Source organism: Talpa europaea (assembly GCF_964194135.1).
Source record: "Talpa europaea genome assembly, contig: HAP1_SCAFFOLD_60, whole genome shotgun sequence".
Taxonomy (NCBI): Eukaryota; Metazoa; Chordata; class Mammalia; order Eulipotyphla; family Talpidae; genus Talpa; species Talpa europaea.
In genome coordinates this window covers 249521-276375 of record NW_028168043.1, presented here as the reverse complement: position 1 = coordinate 276375, position 26855 = coordinate 249521, and the positions used below count along the sequence as shown (strand labels likewise).

The 26855-nt window shown below is 71.2% G+C and overlaps 1 protein-coding gene across 1 annotated transcript; it reads right to left on the bottom strand.

The window, feature by feature from the left end:
• PNPLA7 (patatin like domain 7, lysophospholipase) lies at positions 1-26272 on the bottom strand (the record flags this gene model as incomplete). The annotated part of the gene is made up of 35 exons (XM_084259704.1): positions 1-399; positions 498-582; positions 687-797; positions 868-1020; positions 1197-1345; positions 1685-1801; positions 2106-2175; positions 2313-2429; positions 3336-3492; positions 7649-7767; positions 8204-8386; positions 8701-8869; positions 9247-9310; positions 11783-11932; positions 12874-12943; positions 13939-14052; positions 14472-14595; positions 14782-14913; positions 15561-15766; positions 15895-15972; positions 19756-19905; positions 19993-20292; positions 20405-20554; positions 20786-20949; positions 21780-21879; positions 22341-22421; positions 22656-22784; positions 22938-23018; positions 23294-23453; positions 23936-24076; positions 24158-24249; positions 25100-25179; positions 25494-25587; positions 25736-25810; positions 26057-26272. The coding sequence occupies 35 exons, from the start codon at positions 26270-26272 to the stop codon at positions 113-115; spliced, it is 4668 nt and encodes a 1555-aa protein (XP_084115830.1). The 3' UTR covers positions 1-112.
• Positions 26273-26855: the final 583 nt, after the last annotated feature.

Here is a 26855-nt window from a genome sequence, read left to right as displayed (position 1 = left end):
TTATTCCGCGGCAGCAGCGCCGCCCGCAGGGCTGGCACGGGGTGCCCAGAGCCCCCCGCCCCCCAGCCGCCCGCGAGGCTGCAGCGCGGTCTCCGTCTCCGCCGAGCACCGGTCAGCGCGCCCCGCCGCGGTCAGCGCGCCCGGGGGCCGAGGCGTCCCGGGGCGGGTCCGGGTCCGGGGGCGGGTCCCGCCGCCGCCGCAGCGCCGGCTCGTCCTCCTGGAAGCCAAGCGGACACGACCCGTCAGGGGAGGCGGGCGCGCCGTCCAGCCGGGCTCGGGCGGGCCCGCGGCTCACCGAGTCGGAGCCCGCGGCGGCCGGGGCGCTCTGGAAGTCGGCGTAGGCGTCCTGGGGCGCGCCCGGCAGCTCCTCCTCGCACTCCGTCTGGTAGTCGGACTCATCTGGGCGGGGGCGGCCGTCAGCGCCCGTGCTGGGCGCGGGCCGGACCCCAGAACCCGCGGGACGCCCCCGCCCGCGCGCGAGCCCGGCGCCGGCTCACCGTCCGCAGAGGCCGCGGCGATGGGCTCGATCCGGGACACGATCTCCGCGAGGTCGGTGAAGGAGGCGCTGGGGCAGGCGGGCACCTGGGGCGAGGCGGGCGACAGCCGTCGGGCCTCGCTGGCCGTGGGGCTGGGCCGCCCCCTGCTCTGTGGCCCCCCGGGGAGCCGGCCCAGCCGCGCACACTCACGTCCCGCGCCTTCATCCTGCGGGGGCCCTGCCGGTCCTGCAGCATCTTCTCCAGCACGCCGCTGCGCCCCCAGATGTCGAACACGGTCCGCCCGTGCCGGTACCCCACCTCCTGCGCGCACGGCAGGCCCGTGACCGGCGGCCGCGCGGCCGGGCCTGCCCACCCCGCCCCGGGCACTCACGCAGATCTCGTCGAACTTGCCGAAGTCCAGGGTGCGGTAGCCGTCGATGGGCGGGCGCAGGCACTCGCAGTAGTCGCTGCTGCGCACCAGCTCCAGCTGCCGCACGCAGCACACGTAGGCCAGGCGGGCCTGGATCTCCGCCATGTTCAGCACCTGTGGGTGCCGCCTCCTGAGCACCCCGCACCCCTCCCCTGAGTCTTCCCAGCCTGGGGACCAGTGTGGGGCGGGGTCCCCAGCCCCACCCCTCCCCCAGCTGGTCTGGGGGTGGGGGAGGGAGGAGGAAGCTGTCTCCCCGCAGGCTGGAGGGCAGGAGGCCGGGCACCGCCCACCTTGACTTTGGTGGCCAGCGGGTTCCAGCGCTTCCAGAGCAGCCACCACCCGGACAGCGCGTCGCCGTAGTTGGTGAGGTCCGTCTCGTCCCGGCTGCCCACGTCGATGGCAATCACTACCTTGGCGCCCATGGACCTGGCCACATCCGCTGGGGGAGGAGACGGCCTGGTGACCGCAGGCCTGGTGACCGCCACGGCAGGCAGGATCTAGGGCAGCACGGAGCCCCCCAGGCCAGGCCTCTGGGCAGCTGCCAGAGCTGCCCAGGTGAGCGCCAGTGACATGCCGTGGCCTGTCAGCCCCCGATGGCATCAGAACAGGCCCTCACTGCCCTTGTCCCGACGCCTCTGAGCCGACCACCTGAGCCAGACACTCTGGCCACGTGGGGCCGGGCAGTGCACAGGCTTCGACCCCCTCGGTGCAGGCAGGAGTGCCCAGAGAGGGCGCTGGCCAGGGTTGCCCCCATCCCCCCCACCCCGCCACACAGTACCTGGGAGATTGTTGATGTAGCCGCCGTCCATCAGCAGGTGTCCGTCTTTGGGGTCACAGAGGGGGGGCATGTAGCCCGACAGGGACATACTGGCTCGCACGTACCTCCACAGGGAGCCTGCAGAGGCCAGAGGTGTCCACCATACACTCCCTCCCTGTGGTCACCCAGCCCAGGGCAAGGAAGGGCCCACGTGGCCTGTTCTCCCCTGGGCAGCCTGGGGGCCCTGCAGAGACCTGGCGCAGCGAGGCCCTTGCCAAGGACACCCACACAGGCAGTACCTCCCTGCTTCCAGCCGTGGGAGCCCTGCCCAGCCCTGAGTGCGCCCTCCGCTCCCCCAACATGCCAGTCCCCTCACCCCGGGGCCTGCCTGGCCCCTGGGGCCCATCCCAAGTCGCCAGGCCTGCCCAGGCCCAATGCTCACCGTCCGTGTGCACCCGCATGGCGGAAGCCGTGATGTCCGTGGTGATTGTGAAATAAGGGAGCCACAGGTCCTGTGGAGGAGAGGGTCAGAGGCCGCCTCCCGGTGCCCCACCGTGGGCCTGGGCGCAAGGGGCCAAGCAGGGCTGAGCGTCCTGGGCGCCTGCAGTGCCCCCTGGGCCCTTGGGGTGTCCCCTGCCGGGGAGGACACCTCAATCTGCCGGTCCTTGAAGACGCTGCTGACGCTGCTGTTGAAACCGGCCCCTGAGAACATGGAGGTGATGGGGTAGGTCAGGTCCAGCACGGTCTTCACCATCGACGTCATGTCCTGAGGAGCAGGGTGCAAATGAGGCCCCCGGGCGGGAGCCGGGTCCCAGCAGCGGGGCGAGTGCTGGCAGCTGAGCGGAGCCGCCCAAGAGCAGTGCAGCCTCCTGGGGATGGCGGGCGAGCCCTGTGGTGCTGCAGGGCCCTCAGACGGGATGAGCTGTCCCCTCTGTGAGGAGGCCTCAGCCCTGCTGGGGCAGGGCAGGTGCCCAGGCAGCTGCGCAGGGGCAGCCGCAGGGAAGACCACCATGGCCTGCCCGCCTTCTGGCCATGGAGTTCCTGCAGCGCCACCCCGCATGTGGGGTGCGAGCCCATGGGCATCCGCAAGTAGAGGGTACCTGGCGGCGAGCCCACTGTGGCCCAACCCGTAGGGGCAGGGCAGGGCAGGGCAAGGACCGGCCAGCCTGCGGTGACGGGGCCCTGGTGGCCACTGCAGAGACTGTCCTTGTGTCCCCCGGGGCCTGTCCTTGAGCTGCCTTGCCGTGGGGGAGCTCATTTTGGTAAGAAGGCTCTGAGCAGGGGGGTGCCTGTGCCATGTCCTCGGGGCTGCGCCGGCACAGGCCTTGCTGGGAGCTTCTGTCCTGAGAGGACGACCCTCTTTCTTCTCTTCCTGAGAGACCTGTGCTTCGGCCCCACTCACGGTTTCAGCCGCAATGTCCCGCTCGAGCAAGCAGAGCCCCGAGAGCCGCCTGGGCCGCCTCCAGCTGCCAGAGCCCCCGTGGCCTCTACCCCAGGGCAGCCGCCCTCGCCTCCCCGCACCCCCTCCAGGGCCCTGGAGCCGCCAGCGCAGTTGGCGCCCTGTTTCCAAGGCGACCGCAAGAATGGGTGCCACCCTTGACCCTCAGCGGCAGGGACCGCCCCACGCTGCCCTCTTCACCGCGGCAGGAAGGCGCGGCCCCGGGGCCCTCACCTCGGCCCACTGCTTGGCGCGGATCCGGGTCTGGCTATAGCTCCGCTCCTCGGCGTACAGGGCGCCCATGAAGGCCCCGATGGACGTCCCTCCGACCATGTCCACGGGGATGCCGCACTCGGCCAGGGCCCGGATGATGCCCACCTGGGCACAGCCTCTGTGCCGGGGGCACAGCGCAGCGCTGAGCGCCCACGGGAGCAGCGCAGCGCCCCGACCCTCCTCCACAGCGCGCCCCCTCGGCGCCTCGCCCCACGCCACGCCCCTCCGCGCCCCGCCCCCATCCACACCCCGCCCCCTCCACGCTCTCCTCGCCCCGCCCCCTCCGCGCCCCGCCCCACACCCCCTCCACGCCACGCCCCCTCCACGCTCTCCTCGCCCCGCCCCCTCCACGCCACGCCCCTCCGCGCCAAGCCCCGCACCCCCTCCACGCCACGCCCCCTCCACGCTCTCCTCGCCACGCCCCCGCCCCCTCCACGCCACGCCCCCTCCACGCCACGCCCCCTCCACGCCACGCCCCCCGTGCCCACCGCGAGGGGCGGAGAGCGGGGCAGAAGCCGCCCGCGGGGGCTGCGGCCACTACCGCCAGGCAATAGTGTGGGACGGCGCTGGCGGCCGGAGGCGGGGGCGCGGGGCGCGGGCGGGGCGGGGGCGGGGCGCGGGCGGGGGCGCGGGCGGGGCGCGGGGCGTGGGGCGCGTGCTCTGAGCGGCGGGCCCAGGCCCCGCGGGGAGGGCCCGGGCCAGCCCGCGGCCAGACACAGGAGGGCCTCGCGGGGACCGGCCCGCGGCTGCTGCCTGCGTGGAAGCCAGATGGCCGCCAGCACCCGGCGCGGCCCTCGCCCCCTTCCTCCTCGCCGCGGCCGCTCGCCCACGGCCGCCAGCGCGGGGCGGGGGGCGGGGGGCGCGGGGCGCGGCGGGGAGGCCGGCCCGGGAGGAGGCCGGCGCGGCCCCAGGAGCCAGGACAGTCCGCACCCGGCGCCGCGGTGGGCGAAGGACGCGACGCGGGAGAGGACGACCCCGCGGCCCCACTCTCGGAGCCCCGAGGGGGCCCGGCCCGCCGCCAAGACGCTGCGCTCTGGACTCGCAGCGCGACGTCTGGGGACAGGAGGGTGCGCCCCGCGCCCCCCGTGGAGACTCCTGCGCGCAGCGTCACACGGGGGAAAAGGCGCGGGGGTCACGGGAGACAAAGTCACACTCGGCGCCCGCCCAGAGGGAAAGCTCGGCCGGGACACCAGGCTGCGGTTGAGACCGCGTGGGCGCCAGGCAGCCGCAGGCCAGGACGCTGGGCCCGGCAGGAGGAGGGAAAACTGGGGCAGGAACAAAGTCCAGCCCGTTCGGGAAGGCTCAGAGCCGCGCGGGCGGCGCTCAGTCCAGAAAGGCCACGCGTTTCAGGCACAGACCAAAGGCAAACCCCACACGGTGCACACAGCGCACCAGGCCAGCGAGAACAAGACGGCGCTGGGCGCACAGGCGCAGCACGGCCCCAAGCGGCCCGGTCGTGACCAGCCAAGCGGCCTCGCCCACGCCCTGCGGCCCCGGCTGGGAAGGGACGGCCACTCCGCGCTCCTCCCCGGCCCTCCCCCTGGGCACGCCGAGCCGGAGTGGAGCACCCAGCCGGCCCTGCTCACCCTCCAGGGTCCTGAGATGCAGGACGCGGGCACCGCCCTCATTAGCCCAAGGGTGGGCCTGCCCGACCAGCCCCCCAAGCCAGCCCCACCCCCACTGCAACCCCACCCCCACACTAGCTCCACCCACTGCAGCCCGACCCCCAGGCTACCCACCAGCCCACGCAGCGCCTCGCTCAGTGGACACTGATGGCAGACACTACAGCACACACAGAAAGGGCCTAGACCAGCCAGTGCACCTGGCGCTGCCGGAGCTACCCGCTCGCAGCTCTGGGCCACCAGGGCACACAATGCACAGGCCGGGGCTTTGACGGCACCACAGCAACTGGGCCGAGGGCACAGTCTTGGAGAAACAGAAAAATGAACGTGACAGACCCAACGTACCCGCCAGACTCGCACTCGCTGGAGGAAAGGCAGACAGCCTCCGCGCCCCGCAGGGAAGCGTGCTGGAGTAGGCCCCTGCAGAAACCGGAGCCACTTGGCCAGACCCTGCTCAGCGTAAGCCCTCGCGGGGCGCACAAGGTGCAGACAGCGTGAGGGCCAGTGCGCCCACCAGCCACATGCTGAACCGGGGATGCTGAGCCCGCCACCCTCACAGGCCAGCAGAGCACTCACAGGCATAGCTGGCGTGGGCACTGGCCATGCAGGGCCCCATACCCACCAAGCTGCCAGCGCCCAGCACATGGACCCTCCAGGCTGGTGGAGAGGCGGCGGTGCCCCAACACCCTGCAGGTAAGGCATAGGCCGGAGCATTTGGCCAGGGAGCGCCTCGCGCATGGGAGGCCAGCGCGGCCTCGAGGGAGCTGTCCCAGGACGGGGACAGCAGCTTTGACCCTCCGAGCAGACCCAGAACACAGCACAAGTGTTGTGGGCAGGTGCAGCGCGCAGAGCCGGGCAGGACAGAGCGGGCTCAGCATGGGTCGCCCCAGCCGGAGGCCTGCCCAGGGCAGCGAGGCAGGCCGCAGGCCGGACGTGCTCCGAGAAACCCAGCGAGGCACCGGTGGGCCAGCGGGGGAAAGTCGGCAAAAGCACTCAGAGTAATTTTAGCAGGTGACGGCAGTCGGAGGACATCTGAGGAGTTACCCAGAAGTAGGACAAAAAGTTTGAGACGGGAAACGTGGGTGGGAAGAAACCGAGAGGTCCGGCCTGGGGCAGATACGTGACCAGTGGCCACGCTGACCAGCCCAACGGCCCCTGCCCAGCGTGAGGGGTACAGCTACACCAGGCATGTCTGGTCGGCCCAGAGCAAGGGTCAGCAGGCTTGCTCCGAGGCCCAGGAGGAACAGGCCTTGCTCCGCAGCAGCCTGGGGGAGGCGGCCATGAAACCCCCAGGGAGTCACTGCTCCCCGATGTCCACTGCAGCCGCCTTCTGGGGTCGGGCCGCCGCCCTGCACACGGGCCCTGGGCTTTGACATCCCGTGTGTCTCCTCTTGAGAATCTCGGAGAGCATGGACTCGGCCAGACTTGGGCGCAGCAAGAAAAGGGGACCTGGCCCAGGATATGGGCGAGGTGGGGGGACCCAGGGCGCACGACAGGGGCACTCCCGGGACGGCGGCCCAGCGAGGCCCAGGCGACTCCGTGGCGCGGCCAGCAGCAGGGGGCGGGGCCGGGCGCGGCCGGACCCAGCGGGCGCCTGGGCCTGCGAGTCCCGGCCGGCTGACGACACCCGGGGCTTGCCGGTGCCACGGGGCCCACCGAGCGCGAGCAGGGGCCTCCGAGCGCGGGCAGGGGGCGCTCCACGGCCGGCTGAGGGTGGACACGCGGGCCGGCAGAGGGGGCGGGCCGTGCGCGTGGGAAGCCCAGGGCACAGTGCCCCGCCCGGCCCGCCCCAGACCCCTGACCCCAGGCCCCGCACCCGGTCCAGCCAGGCCTGCGCCACAGGGAGGGCCCGGGCGGACAGCTCTCGCCCAGCAGCGCTGCGCGGCCCCAGCAGCGAGCACGCTGGGAGGGGGCCCGGGACCGGCTGGGGCGGGACCCGGGGGGGACGGCACCCACTTCTTGACCGAGCACAGGAGCTGTCATCAGCCGGCGGGGCCCTGCCTGCGGGGCTGCTGGAGCCCCCCAACCAGCGTCGGCCTCTGGGAGTTGGGCCGGGCTGGGGCGTGTGCAGGTGACCGCGGCGAACACCCTGCGGGGTCGCGTCCTCCTGCCGTCCAGAGAGGGACGTCCAGGCACCTCTGCCGGACACGGGGGAGAGGTGGCCGGCGCCTGCAGGGCCCACACGCCGAGCGGAGCGAGCGTGCAGAGGGGCCCGGGGCCACCCAAGGCCTGTCCTCCCTCCCGCAACGAGTGCCCCTCCCGCACCTGGGCAGCCTGGCCTGGCACGGTGCCCGGGCTCCCACTCTGCCCGGGCGCCCTTCTCTAACAAGCTGGGGACAGGCGGGCACATCTGAGAGGAAGCTGGGGCACAAGAGGCACCGGCCGCAGGCAGAGCGCGGCCGCCCGTCCCCCACGAGCCGCACACAGAACGGAGAGACTCACCTGCCGCCCAGAGGGAGGACTGGCAAGGGCAAGAGCAGAGCATTCAGGGGCGGACGCGTGGGCGCTCGGGGCGCGCGCTGCGCGGGGCTGGGGCCGGAGTGGGTTGGGGGGGGCCGCGCCGGCAGGGGGCGGGGCTGGGGTCTCCCCGCCCACCGCGGGTGCCAACACAGTCATGCTTGCCCGGGAACCGCGTGGGAGGGGCGCACGCACCTGGCTCCTCCGCCCCCGAGCACCAACGCGATGGCGTTGCCCGTCAGCACGCGTGCCAGGCGGGAGAAGTCCGAGTGCCGGTCTGGGGCCCGCTGAAAGACCCGCTCGTACATCTCCACCTGCGAGGGTGCGGCAGGCCCAGGTCGGCGGGGCCGCCCCGCGGGGCCCCACCGCCTGCCCTGAGCGCCGGTCTCCCTCCCCACCCAAGGGCGCAGAGAGCCCTGGGTCCGAAAGCCACCTGGGCCACACCCCAAAGGCAGCCCCCCTTAGCTCAAGGGACCCCGCAGAGAGCACATGGGTGGGCGGGAGGAGCAGAGGCCGAGCCACATGCCCCTGGGCTCTAAGGCAGCCAAGCCCAGGCCCTGGCTGAAGCCACCCTGGACCCGACCCTGGCCCACCGAGCATGGCTAGGCGGGTGCTGCCCCTGCGCAGCCCAGTCTCCAGGCCACCAGAAGAGCGCTGTGGTCTGGCGGGCTCTGCCAGAGCAGCAGACCCCGCAGAGGGGAGAGCTGAGCCCAGCGCCAGCCCCGGGCACCCTGCCCAGCCGGGCCTCACCAGCCTGGGCAGGCTCCTCCGGGAGAAGACGCGGCGCGGGCAGCGGAGGTGCAAGTGGCCGGAGCACCAGCCCCGCATGTTGAGCCAGTCCACAGTGCGGGCAGGGGCTGGCCCGTCCTCCCGGTGCAGCAGGACCAGCTGCTTCTGCGCGCGCACGGCCGAGCTCTCCAGCATCCGCTCCAGCTGCCCAGGATGAGGGGCCATAGGTGAGGGGGGACAGCGGGCAGGACACACGGGCTCCGGCCCCCACCATAAAGCTGGGGCTGCGCAGAACTGGGGGGGCCCGGGCTGCACCCAGCGCAGCGGGGATGGCACCAGCCATGGGATGCAGCGCCCTGAGGCCATGTGGCTGCTGCCCGTGGCCTAGGGCGGAGCTGGCACTCGGCCTCGGCTAGCTGCAGGGGAGGGGGCTGCTGCCACTGGCTGGCTCGCGGAGGTGGGGCGCACAAGCAGGGACCCAGGCAGTGTTGGACAGGCCCGCCAGGCCCCCCGCAAACCTCGCCCACGGTGGGCTCCTGCTCGCCCAGGCCCACAATGAGGATGCAGTCAGCCTGCCGTATGCAACGCTGCGTCCAGGGCGTGAGCGTGCTGTCTGCCTGGTAGAGCACAATGCGGTGGACATCTTCCTGCTGTCCCAGCCAGCTGGACAGCCGGTACTCGTGGAGGCTGCAAGGCAGGAGCCTGGCTTGGCATCCCCGGAGCGGTGCCAAGGCCAGCGCCCACCACCCTGCCCCACCCTGTGGGTGCTCCAGGGCCAGGGCGAGCTGGGGCAGGGCTGGGGTGTGGGGTCTCTCTGTGGGTCCAGGGGCTGCTGCCGCCACCGGCGACAAAGGTTTCGGGCCCCAGGGGAGACAACAGGCTGACAACCCTGGCCGTCACCTCCCCGCCACAGCACAGCTGCAGGGGCAGAGGGTGAGGACAAGGAGAATGAGGATGGGGTGCAGATGTGGGTGCGGACAGGGCGCGGGTGGGCATGCCAACAGGGGCCGGTGCGGGGCAGATGTGGGCACACTTCCCATCTGTCCCCTCCGAGGCGGCAGCACCTGTCCAGAGCAGCAGAGCCCAGACGCTGTTTAATGTTGTCACTGGTCAGCAGCAAGGCGGGGCCTGGAAGCACAGCATGGACGGCATGTGGCCTGGGTCCACCTCTGCACCAGCAGGCCTGTGAGTGCAGCCTGGCGAGGGCAGGGAACTCACGGAGGCTGGCTCTTCTGGACAGCAGCGAGCGGCACGCCCAGCTGGGGCGGAAGGGCCGCTGGGCTGACCGAGCGCTCTCCACCTGAGGAGGCCTGGTCAGTGCAGAAGCAGGCCCGGGCACTGTAGCCGGGAGAGCAGCCACCCAGCCCACCGGGCACAGGGACGGCCTCTCTGAATTAAGTCCCGTCTCCAAATGAGCAAGAAGGTCCCAGTGGCGCCTGAGACTGTGGGGGCGGGGTGGGGGGGTCTGAAAATGGCAGAGGCAGACTCCCCGCAACCAGGCCGGGAGGTTGGCTGGGTCCCCTCCAGCTGGGGCACACTGTCGCGCCCCCCCCCCCACCGCTCCCCTGCAGCTCAGGGTCCAGCCTGCTGACTGTGGAGCTGAGGGCTAGGGCCACGACCCGGCGCAGGCCCGGAAGCTGAGGGGCACTGTCCTTCCCAGAGTTTGGAGGCCTTCTTGGAGGCTGACACCGCACCAAGGCTCCTCTGCTTCCTCTTTTATTCTTTCAATAATGTCTTTTGAAAAAATAAGCTCTTAATTCTATGGGCTGTGGCTGACCAAAGGCTGGGGCCCGACAAAGGTCAGGCCACCCACGCAACTGCAGGAAGCCTTGGGCTCCAGGAATTACCACCTTGGGGCTTACACAGGGGACAAGGGCTCACTGTGGCCACAAGTGGCCTCACCCAGATTGTGTCACCGTGTTCAGAAGTAAGCAAAGTGCCGTCCGCTTGTCAACACACTGGATGGCACTGGCCTTTAGGGATGGGCACCACCAGTGACCAAGAGTCTGGACAGTACTGGCCAGTAGGGATGGTCACCACTGGTCACCAGGCATCTGGACAGCACTGGCTAGTAGGGATGGTTGCCACTGGTCACCAGGATTCTGGACAGCACTGGCCTATAGGCTGCAACCGTATGTCCCTCTCTACCACTGACCCTGGCTTATATCCTCTCTCTGGGTGCCCCACCCACAAGTCTGACTGGACCGTTTTTTTCAGTCCTGTGGCTGACTGGACCATTTAGCACCAATCAGTTCATAGCTCACACCTGACTGGTCCATTCCACGAGCCCGGAAGCACGTGGTGCATAAAAGGGCCCGCAGGCACCTGCCACAAGTGGCTTGAGGTGGAGCCACAGGAGAGGCCAGGCGGCCAAGGGGCTGGGGTAGCAGGGAGGCTCTTGTAAGCACCACAGCCTCGCCTTTCCCCGCAGGCCGGGACGCACGTTGGTCACACCACCGTGGAATGGAGTCAGGTTCCCCACAGGGTCTTTGGCTGGCCCAGCACCCTGGCCAGGAAGGCCCGGATGCCCCGCATCGGCCGTCAGAGCCCCCGAGACCACGCACGGACCGGACACAGGTGCTCACAGAGTTCTGCTGGGCCACCCCCAGACTGGAGGCCCAGAGCCCTTCCACGGTGAGCGGCAAAGGGGCCGAGCGCACCGTGCAAGCAGCGAGCCCATTCTGGACACAGCCGCCGGCTCTGGGATGGCAGGGGCTGCGGGGAGGCCCTGGGGGCGGCGTCCCTACTGGCCAGCGCAGTCCAGCATGTTGACAGGCGGATTTCTCTTCAGTACTGTTGCCTCTTTCTGTGAGTCTATAACTATTTGCAGGGGAAAAGCTGTTTTTTAAAAAGGAAACGAATCAGCTTCTAAGAAGCCACATGTCTCACTGCAGCCCTGAGAGGCCCAGGGACACACCGGCCAGGCCAGGGAGGACCAAGGCACCTCTGGCCCCTGGAGCATGTGCCACGAAGCTGCCTGGGGCCAGGGGGGCGCTGACTGCCGCCTGCAGTTCAGACTTTCACTTTGGGACTGATTTTCCTGCGCCCCCTAGAGTAGCTTTTAAATATTAAACATTGGCGGTGGCATCTGTCAATTCTGCAAGCCGTTTTGGACCTTCAGCTGTGTCTGCGGTGTCACCCCGTCACAGCTTTGCTCCATGACAGTCACGTGCATTTGTGTCTCCTCTGCAGACACCCCTGCCCGTCCAGCAGGAAACCCATCTCCTGTGCGCACTGCGGTGCTCACGTCCAAGGCCCCGAGGGCAGGGCGCTCTGCCAGGTTCCCAGACCCTCCGACACACGGATGACCTGGGCCTGGGAGTGAACCACCAGGCCATGCCCCCAGCCCACAGCCCCGCTCAGGACTCCAGCCGGGCCCCTGCCAGTGCTGTGCAGCTGCTGCCTGGGCCCTCTGCACGTGCCCCAGCACCATCTCCTCTGGGACACCCCAGTCATCTTGGAGGGGCAGCCAGGAGCTGTACATCGAGATAAGCAGGGACGCCTGATGGAGTATCCTCTCACATGGACAGGCCCCACGAGCCCTGGAGCATAGGCAGGCAGTGTTCGCTGTGTATGTGGGGGGCAGTGTCGGTGGCTCACCTATGGCACTGAGGGCATGCTTGAGCTCCAGGGCGAAGGCTGTGAGGGGCACGTCCTCAGACGCTGGCATGATGGCCACTGTGGACAGGTTGCTGGCCGGGTTTCCCGTGTCCCACTTGCTGCCCGCACTGTGCAGACCAAACTGATGACCTGCAAAGCAGCAGAGGGTTTTGTGTTGGCCCCAGGGGCTCACGACAGGCATCCCCGGGTGACCTGTGGCCATGGCTGCCTGTGGGGAGGAGGGTGGGCACCAGGGCCTACGCCCAGCATGCAGGAGCCCGAGCACGGAAGGGCCCAGCCGAGCAAGACTCAGGTGAGTGTGGGCAGCCACCAGGGTCTGCTCACTGTGTGGCGGGCGCTAGCCTTAGGACACCAGGCAGCCGGTATGGACAGCAGTCACCCCTGGAAGGACTCGGGAAGATGCCGACTGATAAGATGGAACATTCAAGTAACTCGGAAGGACAGCAAAATAAGGGGCAGCAGAAAGCAACACGGGCAGCCACAACCTGACGCACCAGCCACGCGTCCCCACAAGCGGCCTTCCACACTGCAGGGGCCTGCGCAGGGATGTGGGCAGCCGCCGCCACAGACAGTCGAGAGCAACACGAGGCGGACACCTGTGCCAGAGCCCCTCCTGCATGCCTGCCGGCGTGCTCATCTGGACAAGGCGGGTCGAGGGGCCGATGCCCCAGGCTTGCTGCCCCCCACCCCCAAGTCAGCGTACACCTCGGCCGCAAAGGGGCCACCCCAGGGGCCACAGACAGAGCCAGATGGTGACAGGTGGGTGAGCAAAGAAGCAGGAAAGGCATTGGAGTTGCTGCACATGGAGCCCTGCAGGCCCTGCTGGCACGGCAGCCCGAACCGACCCCCCCCCCCCCAGTCCTGAAGTGCCCTCTGGGCTGGGCCCCTCAGAGGCGGGACGGGCCCCAGGCCGAACAGCCCGGCCTACTTGTACCAGGGCCGCCCGCTCAGATCTGTGCCACCAAGCGCTTCCAGCAATACCAGGTCGCAGGTGCCCCACAGGCCCGCCCAGAGGTACCCCGGGTCTTCCTGGGGTGGGGGGGCAGGGCTGCAGCGGAAGGATGCCCCACCTGTGGCAGTTCCCTGCTGGAGGCTGCCCAGGATCTTCTCTCCCAAAAGGTGAATCAGCCGAGTCACGACCTGGGGGCAAAGACAAAGACCCCGTGCCACACCCCGCAACACTGCAACCCAGAAGCGGGAAGGTCCTGGGCAGCAGAGCCTCAGGCTCAGGGCTGCAAGGGCGGGGCCTGGCCCCTGGGGATGGGTCCTGGGCAGGGGTAGCTGTGAGGGCAAGGTCTGCCTCTCTTGTCACCTGGGGCCGGCGGCCAGCAGCAGGGGCACCCCGGGCAGGGCAGGGGTACTTCCGACCACCCAGCCTGGGACACCTGCGGCAGCTGCATGGGGACCTGCGCTGCCCGCCACACTGATGGGCCTGCTTGTGCGAACCAGCCCGTGGGCCCTGGGCGCCCCAAGACACCGGGCTGGGGCCCTCTCCCCAGGCAAGGAAGCCGGTTCTGGGGTGTGACACAGCAAGAGCTGCGCAGGACAACGGCTCAGCCTCCAGAGCAGAAGAGCAAGGCGTCTGCCTGGCAGGCCTGACCCGCCTCGGGCGGCCCGCTGGAGGCCGCGCAGCAGGGAGGCCCAGACCCTCGAACGCGGGCAGCGCGGAGCCGGGTCCCATGCAGTCGTCTCCTCTCATGCACAACCTTCCCACGTTCGGAGGCCAAGCCGGATCAAAGCGTTCACCGCCGACCCGCATGTTCTCCAAAAGAAGGGCCTCAGAAACAGCCCCGCAGAACCGCCCGCGCTGACGGTGCTTTTAAGGGAAATCTAACCTGCAAAGCGGTCATTTCCTAACCGGGAAAGGCTGGACACGGCCCTGGAGGGCCCGAGGGAGCAGCGCAGAGAGCACCCCGCGAGGCACCAGGGCCCAGGCAGACAGACCCCCAGCCAAGGGCCACCGGGACAGCCGCCCGCCCCGGGCCCAGGGGCGGGAACGGGCGCGAGCAGCAGGGCGGCGTGGACAGACGGACGGGCGGCCGAGTCCCCGCGCGGGGCGGGCCGCTCCCTGGCCTGAGCCCTGCCGCAGGCCGGCCGCCCCCCGCACAGGCGCCCCGCGCCCGCAGCGCACTCACCTGCGGGTACCTGCGCTTGATGGACGTCAGGGCCCCGGCCGGCAGCTTGGCCAGCTCCGAGTCCCGCACGGCGTGCACCGTGGTGGCTCGGGGCTGCTGCGTGAGCGTCTCCACCTGCGGAGAGGCGCCTGCTGGGCCGCCCGCGCGCGTGGGGGCCGGCAAGACGGGGTGACGGAAGGGCGGGCCGCGCCCCCAGACAGCACGAGCCAAGCCGCGGTCAAGCCGGGGCCGCCCCAGCCCTCGGCCCTGACCCACGCCCAGAACTCGGGAAGGAGCTCAGGGGCGGGGCGGGGCGGGGCCAGCGGGGCGGGGGCGGGGCCAGGCAGGCGGGGGCGGGGCCGGGGCCAGCGGAGGGGCGGGGCCAGTGGGGCCGTGGGGCGGGGCCAGCGGAGGCGCAGGGCGTGGCGGGCCGGTGTGGGGCGTGGCGGGGGCGTGGCGGGGGCGTGGCGGGGCCGGGGGGGGGGGGCGGGGGGCGCGGGGGGGGCGGGGGGCGCGGGGGGGGGCGGGGGGGGCGGGCGGCGCGGGCCCCCTACCACTCCGATGAGGTCCCCGCGGCCGTACTCCCCCGCCAGGCGCTTCTTGCCGTCCTCCTTGCGGACCACCGCGCGCAGCCGGCCGCTCAGCACGATGTAGGTGCAGTCGGACCTGTCCCCCTGCCTGCGGCGGCGGCGCGGGGGCTCAGCGCGGGCGTGGCTTCCCGCCAAGGCCCGGCCCGGCGGGGACTCAGGGCGCTTCGCCTGGGCAGCGCGCCGGGCCGGCCAGGGCAGGGCCGCCCCCCCCCTGCGCGCAGCCCCGGGGCACCCCCCCCCGCGGCGACCCAGGGCAGGCCGGGCCTCTGCTCACCGGTACACGGCGCGGCCGGCCTCCACCTCCATCCAGTCCAGCGCGAAGTCCATCTGCCGCACGAAGGAGGACATGCGCTTGGCCACCGTGTGCGCCACGCCCAGGACCACGGTTGGCTGCCTCCGCATGATCCTGCGGGCGGGCCAGACGCCTGCAGCAGCCAGCGCCCAGGCGGCGGCCGCCCACGCTGCCCCCTGCCCAGACACCCCCGCGGGCACAAGGAGCGCCCACAAGCCCAGCAGCGGGGGCCAGGCTGCACAGACCGGCTGACCGTGGGCGGGGCGGGGCCCAGGGGCCATCAGCCACCGACCCTCGGGACAGGCAAGCTCAAGGGGAGGCTGAGAGGCCGCAGAGAAGGCCCCGCGAGGCGGCCAGCAGGTGGGCTGGTCGTGCCCAGGCAGTTGCTGGAGGCGGCCCCAGCGCAGGAGCAGGGCGGAGCGGTCTCCCTGCTGCGGGCTGCAACAGGCACCCAGGGCGAGGGCAGAGCGGGGCGGCGCCGCTATACTGGGGGCTTCTGGAAGCTGATGGCGGGAGCAGTGCTCGGCCCACAGTCTGGAAGGGGGTGGGGGTGGCTAGGAGCAATTCGGGGGACAATCTGGAGCTTCGGCTGGCGGGCTCCGACACACCCCGCACGCGGGAAGGCTGAGGACAGCAGTGTCTGCGCACGGCGGACGTGGAGCTGGGCACAGACAGGCCCCAGCTGAGACCGCGAAGGGCGAGGCCCGGGAGGGGCGGGGCGGGGCACGGTGGGGAAGGGGCCTGGGGGCGGCCGCTCGTACTCATAGAAGTGAGCCTTGGAGATGGAGAGGAAGCTGCAGTCCCTGTTGGCCCTGATGGTGAAGATGAGGGGCTCGCCTGTGAGCACGGCCAGCTGGCCCACCATCTCCCCGGGGTGCGTCACAAACAGACAGGTGTCCTCCTCGCTGTCGATCTTCCGCTGGTACACGTGCAGCAGCCCCGAAACCACGAAGAGGATGTTCACGTCCTGACAAGAGGAGGGGCGTCGGCCAGCAGGCCCCAGGCCCGGAGCCGGGCGGTCAGCGGCACGGCTCTACAGCGGGGCCGGGGGGGGGGGGAGCCCCACGGCCTGTGCCCCTACTCTGTGGGGCTCACCTGGTCTCCCTGCTTTGACACCACCGTGCCCCCCGGGACGTGCAGGAGTGTCACGCGGCCGTCCAGCAGGGAGGGGTCCTACAAGCAGGCACAGGGGCACTGAGCGCGGCGGACCCAGAGCCACAGGGCAGGGCGACCGGCCACAGAACACAGGACCCTCCCAGCACCCCGCAGGTCCGCTTGTGCGGGCAGAACAACCAGATACCGCAGACCAGAGTGGGCACTGTGAGGGCACACCAACTGTGCCCCGCCAGTGACCCGGGAGACAGCGATTCGGCCCCAGAGGCCGGCGGGCCACCCCTGCTGCACGCCACTGGGCCCACGCGGGTGCTGGACACACAGGACGCCGGGCAGCGGCCTGGGACGGCTGGTCCTGGAGAGCAGCTGCAGAGGCTGGAGGAGCCTCGTGGTGAAGCTCCACGGTCCCCACGGGCGCAGAACCGCAACACGCGGGAACCGGTGGTCCTTCCCAGGTGGCCTTCACAAGCCCCAGTGGCGAGTGACCCCAGCCGACCATCACCCCCGAGATCACGTGTCCCTCCCAGTGGGGCCGCCAAGGCCGCCTCGTTTTGGACAGCGCGGGGCTGTGGTGTGTGCGACACCGGCCGCACATGTTAGAGACGGTCAGGGCAAGGGGTACCCCCGACTGCCAGAGCCACGCCACATGGGCCCACGTGCTAGTGCTGCGGTGCAGGAGCAGCTGACCCTGGCCCAGATACGGCCTGAGGAGAGCCCTGAGGGCATGGAGGGGGAAGGTGCCCACGGCGGGCGCCCTTGGCCTGTCGGAGGTGGCGCGTCTGTGTCTGAGGGTCTGTCCCGGCAGATCCCCACACTGAAGAGCAGACAGGCAGCCAAGAGAGGGCGCCCCGGCCGGGGGGCAGCATAGACATTGTGGTGCATGGACCCGGGGTGGACACAGGATGGGGGGGCAGCAGGAGCCAGCGTCACACACCCAGCCCCAGGCAAGAGCAGCCTGAGTGGGCCCAGCACTGCCCAGCCCAGCCTTAGAGAGCCAGAGGCAGCACAGCCCGGAAACCAGAGTGCAGACCTTCTCCGAGAGCGGAGACTCAGCAGGAGTCACTTCTGGCCTCTCCCAGAGTCTCCAAGCAAAGGGGGTGAGAAACATCCCCAGTGCCGGGAACCCAGGCCGGGCTCTGCACCCTGCAGAGTAGCCCTTCCGGGCGGAACAAACACCTTCCCGACATAGACTGCCGGCCGGGCAGCAGACCCGCCTCACCAGCGCCGGGGCGGCTCCGAGGAAGGGGCGCCCGCAGCCAGAGGGGTCCCAGGAGCGGGACGAGAGGGGGCGGGACCGAGCTGGTCGTGCATGTGGCTGAGGGGACAGGAAGCTTCTTGAAAGCGAAGGCAGCCTCGCCTCTGACCGTGCGGCGCGCCTAAGTGCCGGGAGAGCAGGCCCAGGCGGGCAGGGGCCGAGGGGCTGTCCCGAGGGCCTACACTACACACAGGGCTGCGCAGTGTTAGAGGGAAACTGGTTCCACACATGGACACTGTGGCGCCCACAGCGGCCAACAGCATCAGCCTTCCCTGGGGTCTTGGGGCCTGGCTGGCCCACGGTGGCAGAAACCCCACGGCCTCCCACACAGCAAGCAGCGGCCTGACATGGCTGCAGGGCCAGGCTCCAGGCCCTCCTCGGCCTCTGACTGGCTAGAAGGGCTCCCACATGCCCACTGACCAGCTCACTCCAGAGCAAGGGCCGCTGGCGGACAGTCAGGTGAGGGGTCCCGCGGACAGGAGTGCCGGCCCCAGCGGGGGCCGCCGAGCACAGGGCAGTGCTCGCCCACCGGGGACGCCAGGCTATGCCAGCCCCACTGCTCATGGAGGCTGGGCGGTCCTGGTGTCCAGCCAGTCTTTGCTGTCCTGGGGAGCAGCCCGTTGGAACCCCGGCGTTGCCTCCTTTCTGTAGGGCCAGCGCGGGGCATGTGGAGTGGGCTGGGCTGATGGGAGACGAGGGCTGCAAGCCACGGGCAGCCCAGCCGCTGGAGGCGGGTAAAGCAGGGAGGGACCAACAGCCTGAGGGAAGGGCAGAGCCCCATAAAGTGCTCGGTTTAAACTGCAGAGGGCAGGCGGGAGAGTCGTAGACAAGGACAGGACCAGAGGACAGGGCGGAAGGCACCGGAGCCAGTCGGCATCAGCGACTGCATCACCCTCAGGGGCCGAACACGCGGGTGCGCTGAGAGCCTGGGAGACGTGAGCAGGCCAGGGAGCCCGAGCCGGCCCAGGAGCCACGAAAGACGCCAAGACAGAGCCAGGGGCGTGCGGGCCGGGGCACCTGGCCAGCCAGAGGGAGGGCGGAGCAGCGGCATGGACGCGCGGGAAGGGGTCACCGCACGCAGGAAGGGGTCCACTCCCCAGGAAGAAACGCAAGCCCTGATGTGGGGGCGCCTCACGGCAGCGCTGAAACACCGGACGGGAGGAAGGCGGCTGTGAGGAGAGCGCGACCCCATTGGCGTGGCCACGACCGCACCCCAACCCCGCCACCAGGCGCCCCCGCGTGCTGGACAGCCAAGAACGGCCTCGTCCAGCCGCGACACACCTCCTCGGCCACAGGAGCACTCGCCAGCCGGCCACGCTCTGGGCCGTGAAACACACCTCGGTCAGTTACAGGCACTAGAAGCCACACAACCGCCGCTGTGAAACCCGGCTCGATGCCGGAAGCAGCCGGAAAGCCCCCAAACACATGGGGCTGACACCGGCTCGTGCACAGCGCGGCGGCCTGCGAGGAGTCTGGAGAGAGCGGGACGCGTTTCAGGTTCCTGTGTGCAGGCGCTGGGTGCAGGCCAGAGGCGCGGGGGTGCGAGGGCTCCCCAGAGACAGAGCGGGGAGCAGCACAGGCAGAAGGACCGACATCCTCGCTGAGGGGGCAGCGGGGCGACGGGAGGGTCTGCCGCGCCCTGTGGGCAGCTCCCGGGCCAGCGATGGACTCGGGCCGCCGCGGGTGGCCATGGCTCCGTGGTGCCGCGACGGCCCCGCGCCCGGGGGCCCTGCCGTATGTGGAACGATCACGAGGACACAAGTGACCACAGGCGGGACGCAGCCCCGCGGCCTGGACAGACCGGGAAGGCGCCCGCCTGGGCGGCCCGCGCGCTGGACGCGGCCCTCGGAGCAGAACGCGGCGTGGGCCCAGGGCCGTGGGGGGAGAGCAGAGGCCCGGGGCGCGGGGAGCGGGGCGCGCGGGGGCGAGGGCGACACCGCGGTGGCCGCGCGGGCCCGGCAGCTGGACACGGCCCTGCGCGGCCCCCCGAGCAGCGGGGGCGGGCGCGGACCCGCTGGGGCCACCCCGCGGGGCTCTCGGCAGAGCCGGCGGGAGCGGCGGCCCCGAAGGGCCTTTGCCCGCAGCGCGTGAAGCGGCAGCCTAGCGGCGCCGCCCCCCCCCCCGCGCAGCGCCCCGCCGGCCCGGCCGAGGAGCAGAGCCGCGCAGCCCCGAGCGCGCCGGGGGACGGAGGCAGCCGCGTCTCCGGCGCGGACAGCCCTGGCCACCGGTCCCGAGGCGGCCGCGAGGGGGGCGCGGGGAGGAGCCTGGAGCCCCCCCGGGGAGCAGGCCCCGCCCCGGCCCCGGCCCCAGGCGCCCCCCCCACTTGGAAGCGCCCCGCCCGTGGGTCTTGGCGCAGGCGCCGCGGCAGGGGGGCGCGGGGTCGCGGGGGGCGCGGGGGCAAGGGGGCCCGGGGGCAAGGGGGCGCGGGGGGCGCGGGGGCAAGGGGGCCCGGGGGCGCGGGGGGCGCGGGGGCGCGGGGGGCGCGGGGGGCGCGGGGGCGCGGGGGGCGCGGGGGCGCGGGGCCGCGGGGCCGCGGGGGCGCGGGGGGCGCGGGGGGCGCGGGGGGCGCGGGGCGCGCGGCCACTCACGTCCAGCTGCATGAGCGTGAGCAGGTCCTCCTTGGCGGCCCTGAGCATGGCGTCCGCGCTGCCGCTGCTGCCCGCGGCCGGGCCCGGGCTCCGCTCCGAGTAGCGGAAGACGGCGGAGGGCGTCTCGGCGACGACCACGTTCCTCTTGGCCTGAGGGACAAGGGGGGCAGGTGGACGTGGGCGCCGCGGGGGGCGGGGGGCGGGGGGCGCGGGGCGCAGCCGGCGGAGGGCGCCCACCTTGCTCGCCGCGCCGCTCGCGGGGCGCTCCTCTGCGGGCGGGGGCGCCCTGGCGCCGTGGCACGTCGCCCTCGGGTCCGCGGGGGCACCTGCCGGCACAGGGGGCTCGGGGCCTGCGCTCTGGGCTCCGGCCGAGCCACGCGCGGGCCACTCCGCGGCGTGTGCCCGCGGCCCCCAGGCCGGGAGCCGGTGAGGGGGCGGGTGGCCGGGGGAGGGAGGCGCGCAGGGCTCGAAGGCTGCAGGGGGTGGGCTGGCTGCTGGTGCTGCAGGCTGGACGGCCGGTGTCACGTAGCAGCTGCACTGGACACCAGGGCAGGCGCCACTCGGCAGCGAGGGCGCTGTGGCCATCCCGAGCCCACGAGTGTCAGGGTGAGCACGGTGGCCCCAGAGGACAGCACACAGACGGCCCCACCCGGCACAGGGCCCGCAGCCATAGCTGGTGTCCAGACCGAGAGGGCACTGGGGGTGGCGCGGGGCGGTGCCGGGTAGGGTGGGGAAGGGGCAGTTGTGGGGAAGGCCCCACGCGGGCAGCCGGGTAGGGGCTGCGGCAGGTGGACGCAGGCTGAGGGTGTGGCCAGAGAGCCAGTGGGGCAGGAGACGCCCTCCGGCACACAGTCCTGGGGGGACCCAGGGCCCGCACCACGGCCCGCAGCCTTGGGGCCAGAGGCGGACACGGGGTCTGGCCGACTAGCTGCAAGGGCTGCTCTCCACGGCCCTGGGCTCGCCCCGGCCAGTCCTGACTTGCAGGAGGCCGAGGGGGAGCCTGGGCCGGGGCACCCAGACCCCAGCTCGCCTGCACAGGCGGGAGGTGCTGGGCCCGGCCCACGTCTGAGGAGGCCTCACCTGCCAGGGCCTGGCCAAGCGCATCCACGGGCTCCTCGTGCACTGTGGGCAGCGGGACGGAGAGGCTCCTCTTCAGCAGCGGTGCTGAGGCTGTTGCACGGCTGCCCCCTCGGTCTGCCGGGTAGGGATGAGCCTCATCGGGGGCCCCCACCCCCCATGCATACCACCCACCTCAGGGTGCCCGCCCTATGACTCTGGTGGCCCCAGGTACCACCCACCCAGCCCAGGTACCCGCCCACGCCAGGGTCTGGCCCCAACGCTGCCTGGTGTCAAGAGGCTCAGGCAAGAGGCGGGACCCACTTCCCAAGGTGCATTTCTTTCTTTTTTTTTTAAAGATTTATTTATTTATTTACACAAGCCCTGGGTACAGTCAGAAGCGCGGGAGGGTGAGAGGATTCACCAGAGCCAGAGCGGGGGGTGGGGGGGGCAGAGCAGGCAGAAGGACCGAAGGACACTGCTGAGGGGAGCGGCGGGCGGCAGGAGAGGTCTGCGCGCCACTGCGGACCCTCCTCCGGTGACCGGGGAGCAGCTGGGGATTGAACTGGTGCAGCAGAGACTGCGGGCAGCTTCGCAACCCAACGCTCAACCGCTGCGCCACCGGGGAGGCCCGCCATCGTGCGTTTCTAGGGAGACTGGCCAGGGTCCACAGCCCTTGGCTCCTCTGCGCTTGGGGGCCACTGGGAGGCAGCAGCAGAGCCCCAGGGACAGCGAGGCCACAGCCTGTTACCGGGGGAGGGGGGAAGCGCCCCCAGCAAACAACACAGTTCCCCAGGCCTGGGCCCGCAAGGGCAGGGCAGGGCCGGGGGTGGAGGCCTGCTCCCTAGGCTGAGTGGGCCACAGGGTGTGAGTGGACACAGGGGCAAGGTGGGGCGGGCTGGGCTAAGTCAAGGAAGCCGGGGAAGAGGCAATGTGAGGCAGGAAGGGGTGAGACCTGCTGGTGGTACCTGGGTCCGGGGGCCGCTCCTCAGGGCCGCAGCCCGACTGCCTCCGGGCCTTCCCAGCAGCCACGTTGGCCACGGATACGAGGGGGATGGCCTGGCTCTCCTAGATGGGAAGGAAGCCCCAGGAGCAGCCGTGGACAGGTGCCCGGCCGTGTGGCCTCAGCACACGGCTCGTTGCCGCCATCTCGGCCACTCGGGCAGAGCCGAGGCCAGCCAAAGGGCGAGAGGCCCCGTCGCCTCACCGAGATGAAAGGGTGACGCAGAGAGCAAAGGGATCGGCAGAGGACGCTGATGAGGACTACACACCCCTGGAGACCAGGGGGCTGCCTCATGCCGGCCACGGGGGAACCCAGGGCCCACACCACGGCCCGCAGCCTCGGGGCCAGAGGCGGACACGGGGTCTGGCCGACTAGCTGCAAGGGCTGCTCTCCACGGCCCTGGGCTCGCCCCGGCCAGTCCTGACTTGCTGGAGGGGCTGCATAGGCAGGAGCGGGCGGCCTGGGTGGGCGGGGAGGGGCGGACAGGGTCAGGCTGCTCCCGCCCACCTCTGCGGGCGCCACTCACAGGGTTGAAGAGCTCTGTGGTCAGGCCCAGGTAGTTGTGTAGAGCCAGGAAGGTGACCCGCTGCAGCCGCACCATGATGATCTGTGGAGACGCCAAACGCTCGCGCCCAGGGCCGGCCCGGGGCCTGCACGTCTAAGACGCTTCCCGCGAACCCAGGGCTGCTCCACCACACGCGTGAAACAGAAAGGACTCTGGGGGGCGGGGTCTGGCCCGGCCGAGGCCACGGACCACAGCTGTCACGGAGAGCCTGTCTCCTGGACCCGCGTGGCCCTCGGCTGGCCCACGTGGTGGCGCTCACGCGCTGGGGGCACCCACCTGCACCACCCTGACCAGTGTCTCGGGGTACTTCTCAAACACGCCTTGAAAAGCAGCCGCCGGAAGCCGCAGGACGGTGGACGGGACGGCGGCGCGGGCGGACACCGTTTTGTAGGGCGCCGTGTGGCCCTGCGGGGAGGCTCTGTCAGGCCCCTCGGAGCTGCCCAGTTCCTGCCCGCCGGCCGCCCATGTCATGCCCGTAGACCCCGTGTGAGCCCCGGGGAGCGGGGCACCGAGTGTGAAGTCGCCAGCCGTGGGCCCATGGGGCGCGCGGGGACTCACGGTGATGACGTCCAGAATGCTGAGGAGGCTGTGGACGCTGTCCCCAGCCGGCACCTCTTTAACCACCGTCTCGGGGCCATCCTGTGGTTGGGAGGGGGAAGAGTCACCCGTGGGCGGCGCCAGCCGGCCCCGCGGCAAACACTGTGCCTCTGCCAGCCGAGGCAGGCGCTTCGGCCACGGGACGGAGTCCGGAGGGGCAGAGCAAAGCTGGCAAGGGGGTCGTGGGGCCATGACCAGCTGTGAGGAGATGCCCCAGACAGCCCGCCCCTGCCCAGGCCCCATGCCCAGAGCAGGTCCCGGGGAAGCTTCGCGCCGCAGTTAAGACGCAGACGCGGGGAGAAGGCAGCCCCCACTACCGCGCCCTGGACGCAGACTTCCAGCCGCCCGTCCTGCACCACGTAGATGCTGGTGTCCGGCTCCCCCGGCCGGAAGACGTGCTCCCCTTCCAGCAGCTGCACGAAGACCATGTGTTTGCAGAGTTCTAGGAAAAGCGGCTTCTCAAAGTGGCCCAGGACCCTGAAACACCAGAGCACAGGCTTCCAGCAGGCAGTGTGGGCTCATCGCCCCAGCCCTGGCGCCCCACAGCCGCGGGCACCCGGCCCCAGGCAGGCGCCTGGGACTCGAGGAAGAAGGAAGCCCGTCAGCTGCTGCCCACCGGCTCACAGAGCTCGAGGCCAAGTCAGGCAGCATGGCGCACCCAGTGGCAGCCAAGAGACACCCCCCATGGCGGCGACTAGAGGAGAGGCGTCGGGGAGCAATGGAGGGGCACCCAGACTTCCAGCTTTGAGCCCGGCCGCCTCCCACGCCGGCCCTGCATTCCCTTGAGGGCAAGGGCTGGGCAGGCGAGGGCTGGGAGCAGCTGGAGGAGGCCCTGGGAGGTGGGGGTGGGGGAGACGCCCGACAAGCCCCCACCACCGGAGGGCTCGTGCATGGCCTTGGGGGGTGCGTGGGGGCACAGGGAGCCCCGGCTGCGGCCGCCGGCCCGCGTCCCCTCTCACCGCACGTTCTTCAGCATGTACAGAACCTCCGACGGCAGGTGGGAGTTCTTTACGTCGAACTCCGTGAGGTCGGCCTCCAGCAGCGAGGGTGGGGGCTCCTTTGGCTGCAGGGTAGGGTACTCCTTCTTGAAACGCAGAATCCTGCAAAGTGGGGGACACACAGGTGGAGCCGCCCGAAGGAGCTCAGGGTGGGCAGGGTGGGGCACAAGGACACTCTAGTACCTCTTGGCCAGAGACAGCACCTTGGTTCTCTTCCTCACCCGCTGCCTGGGGGCAGCCGTGCTCCCCACGAGCGTGTGGGGGAGTGTGGTCACCTGCAGAGCGAGAGCGAGAGGCTAAGTCTGCAGCCTGTGGACCCCATGCTCAGCTTCAGCGGTCAGGCCCGCTGTCAGGTGCCCACATGCTGACCTCATCCCTGGCTCTGGCTGCACCATCCCCCCAGCCAAAGCATAGACCACCCTGCGCACTGCTCAGCGGTCCCCGGGGCCCAGCTGCTACCCGCTGCGGGGAGGTGACCCTCCTCTGTCAGCTGGTTCCCGAGGAGCCTAACAGTGGAGCAAGGCTTCTCCAGCCCCCGTCTGCCCGGGCCTGCATCCACCTCCAAGGAGTCCCGAGCTGCCCCCTGAGCTGCCCCCGAGGAGCCCTGAGCTGCCTGAAGGGCCTTGGTGGGGTGCGTGACAGGTCAGCTCCAGACTCCAGCTCAGCCCCTGCCCCAGGTGGGCGGTGCCCCGTGTCCAGTCCATCATGCTCCCTCACTTCCACGGGTCCAGCTCCTGGACAACGTCCCCCAGCAGGTGCCCAACCCCTCACGGACAGCCCTGACGGATAAGGAGGCCCTGCAGGACGGGGAGCAGCTTCCTATGAAGAGCGTGACCCCAGAGAGAGGCCCCGGAGCCGCCGCTGCCACCTGAGGGGACGCTCCTATCCCACCAGCCCCGGCACCTGCTGGACACCAAGTTGTTCCTCCCGGGCCAGCCTTCTCTCCCCCTCACCGGACGTAGCCCAGCCCTGGGGCCGGCAGAGCCAGCAAGTCCTGGCGCTGGAACCACATATGCCTTGAGGAGGGCAGGGGCGCCCCACCCCCCTGCACCAGCCTGGGCCTCAGCCCTGTCAAGCCCTGCCACATGGGCGATGGGCACGGCCGCCGCCAGCAGCCCCCGCTACCTTTCGCATGATCTTCCGGCCGTAAAACATGACTTTGTCTCTCTTCCGGAACCTGTATTGCGGAGCAGGCTGCACTTGTCCTGCAAGGGAGAAGGGCCGTGGCGCCGTGGCCGGGACACTGAGGTGCAGGCCCAGGGCAGACGGCAGCGGGTGGATGCAGGAGCCCAGCCGAGAGGCTGGCACGGAGGGGCTGGGAGTGGCATCTCTGCCGACGGAAGCCATGCATGAGAAGAGTCGGAAAGCTAGAGCGACTGAGGCTCCTGGACTCGACGAGCCGGTCACGGCTGTCAGGTCCGCAGAGCGCCCCCAGGAGGTCAGACGCGGGTGCCCACCCAGCGCCCCCCTTCTGGGCCTTGCCTCCCCGCAGTGGGAGCCTGAGCCGGAGGATACTCACGCAAGCGTCTAGCCCTTCGGTACATAAAGAAGACTGTGACGCCAGCCAGGGCCAGGCTCAGGGCCAGGAGGGCGCCAATCATCATCCCTGCCAGCTGGGTGATGGAGACAAGGCCCTCAGCAAGGTCCCCGCAGAGCCCACACCTCCCTGGACGGGGCCGGGCAGGCACGGGCGAGGGGCAGCCCAGGGACACAGGCCGGGACCCCAGGCCACGCTCGCCCGGAGGCAGGCTGAGTGGTTACCATGGGGGACTGTGTGTGCTGCTCCGTCAGCTGCAGCCCCCAGGACCACAGGCCAGTGTCCAGGCAAAAGCCAACCTGGAGAAGACAACAGGGTCAGAGACCACGATGGGCATGGCCAGGGCTGCCCACAGCAAGAACACGGCTGGGGACAGGGAGAAAGCAGGCAACCAGGCCCAGCGGCCACCCAAGCACCCTCTTGTCATGTGGGCGCTGGGGAGAGGCCGGCCGAAGGGCGCAGACCCCCAGCCGTGAGCACGGCCGTGCAGGAGACGCAGGGCAGGGCCAGGAGAGGGGCAGCAGACGGAGGTGCTGGAGCCCCACCCTGAGCCGGGGCACCACAAGTCCAGACCCGGGGAAGAGGGGGAAGGGGGAATCGGTGGGGGGTGCGGACGCTGGGTCAGCCACGGTTAGGGCGCTACCGCTCCCGGGGTCCAGGCCGAGGCCGAGCACCGGGGAGAAACCGCCCTGCTGTGTCCACACCCCGTCAGGGCAGCCGGGCGGGGGCCTGCTCCCCTGCGGGTGCCCACACACGGCCATGCGGGGCGCGAGGGCCAGACAGGCCTGGGCGGCCGGGCGCGGCGGGCGCAGCAGCCCCTGAGGCAGGCTCGCCGGGCCCGGCCTGCGGGCGGGGCGGCCTGTGGTCAGCGGCAGAGGCGCCAGCGGGGCCCCGGCCCCCGGCCCGAGCCCCAGCCCGCGGCGCGCCGGGCACCCGCACCGGCCCTGGGCTCGGGCGGCCCCACGCGGCGGGGCGGCTCCGGGCGAGGTAGAGCGGGCTCTGCCAAGCGGACACAGCGGCGGTCGCGGGGTCCCACCTCCTCGCCCGCGCCGGGCTCGGGCTCGGGCTCCGGCTCCCGCTCCGGCTCCATCTCTGCAAGCAGCCCAGAGTCAGGGGCGGCGAGGCCCCGCCCCCGCGCTCGGCCCCGCCCCCGCGCTCGGCCCCGCCCCCGCGCTCGGCCCCGCCCCCGCGCTCGGCCCCGCCCCCGCGCTCGGCCCCGCCCCCGCGCTCGGCCCCGCCCCCGCGCTCGGCCCCGCCCCGCGCTCGGCCCCGCCCCCGCGCTCGGCCCCGCCCCGCCCACCTCACCCAGGCTTCGGCGCCCGGCCACGCCCCGGCCACGCCCCC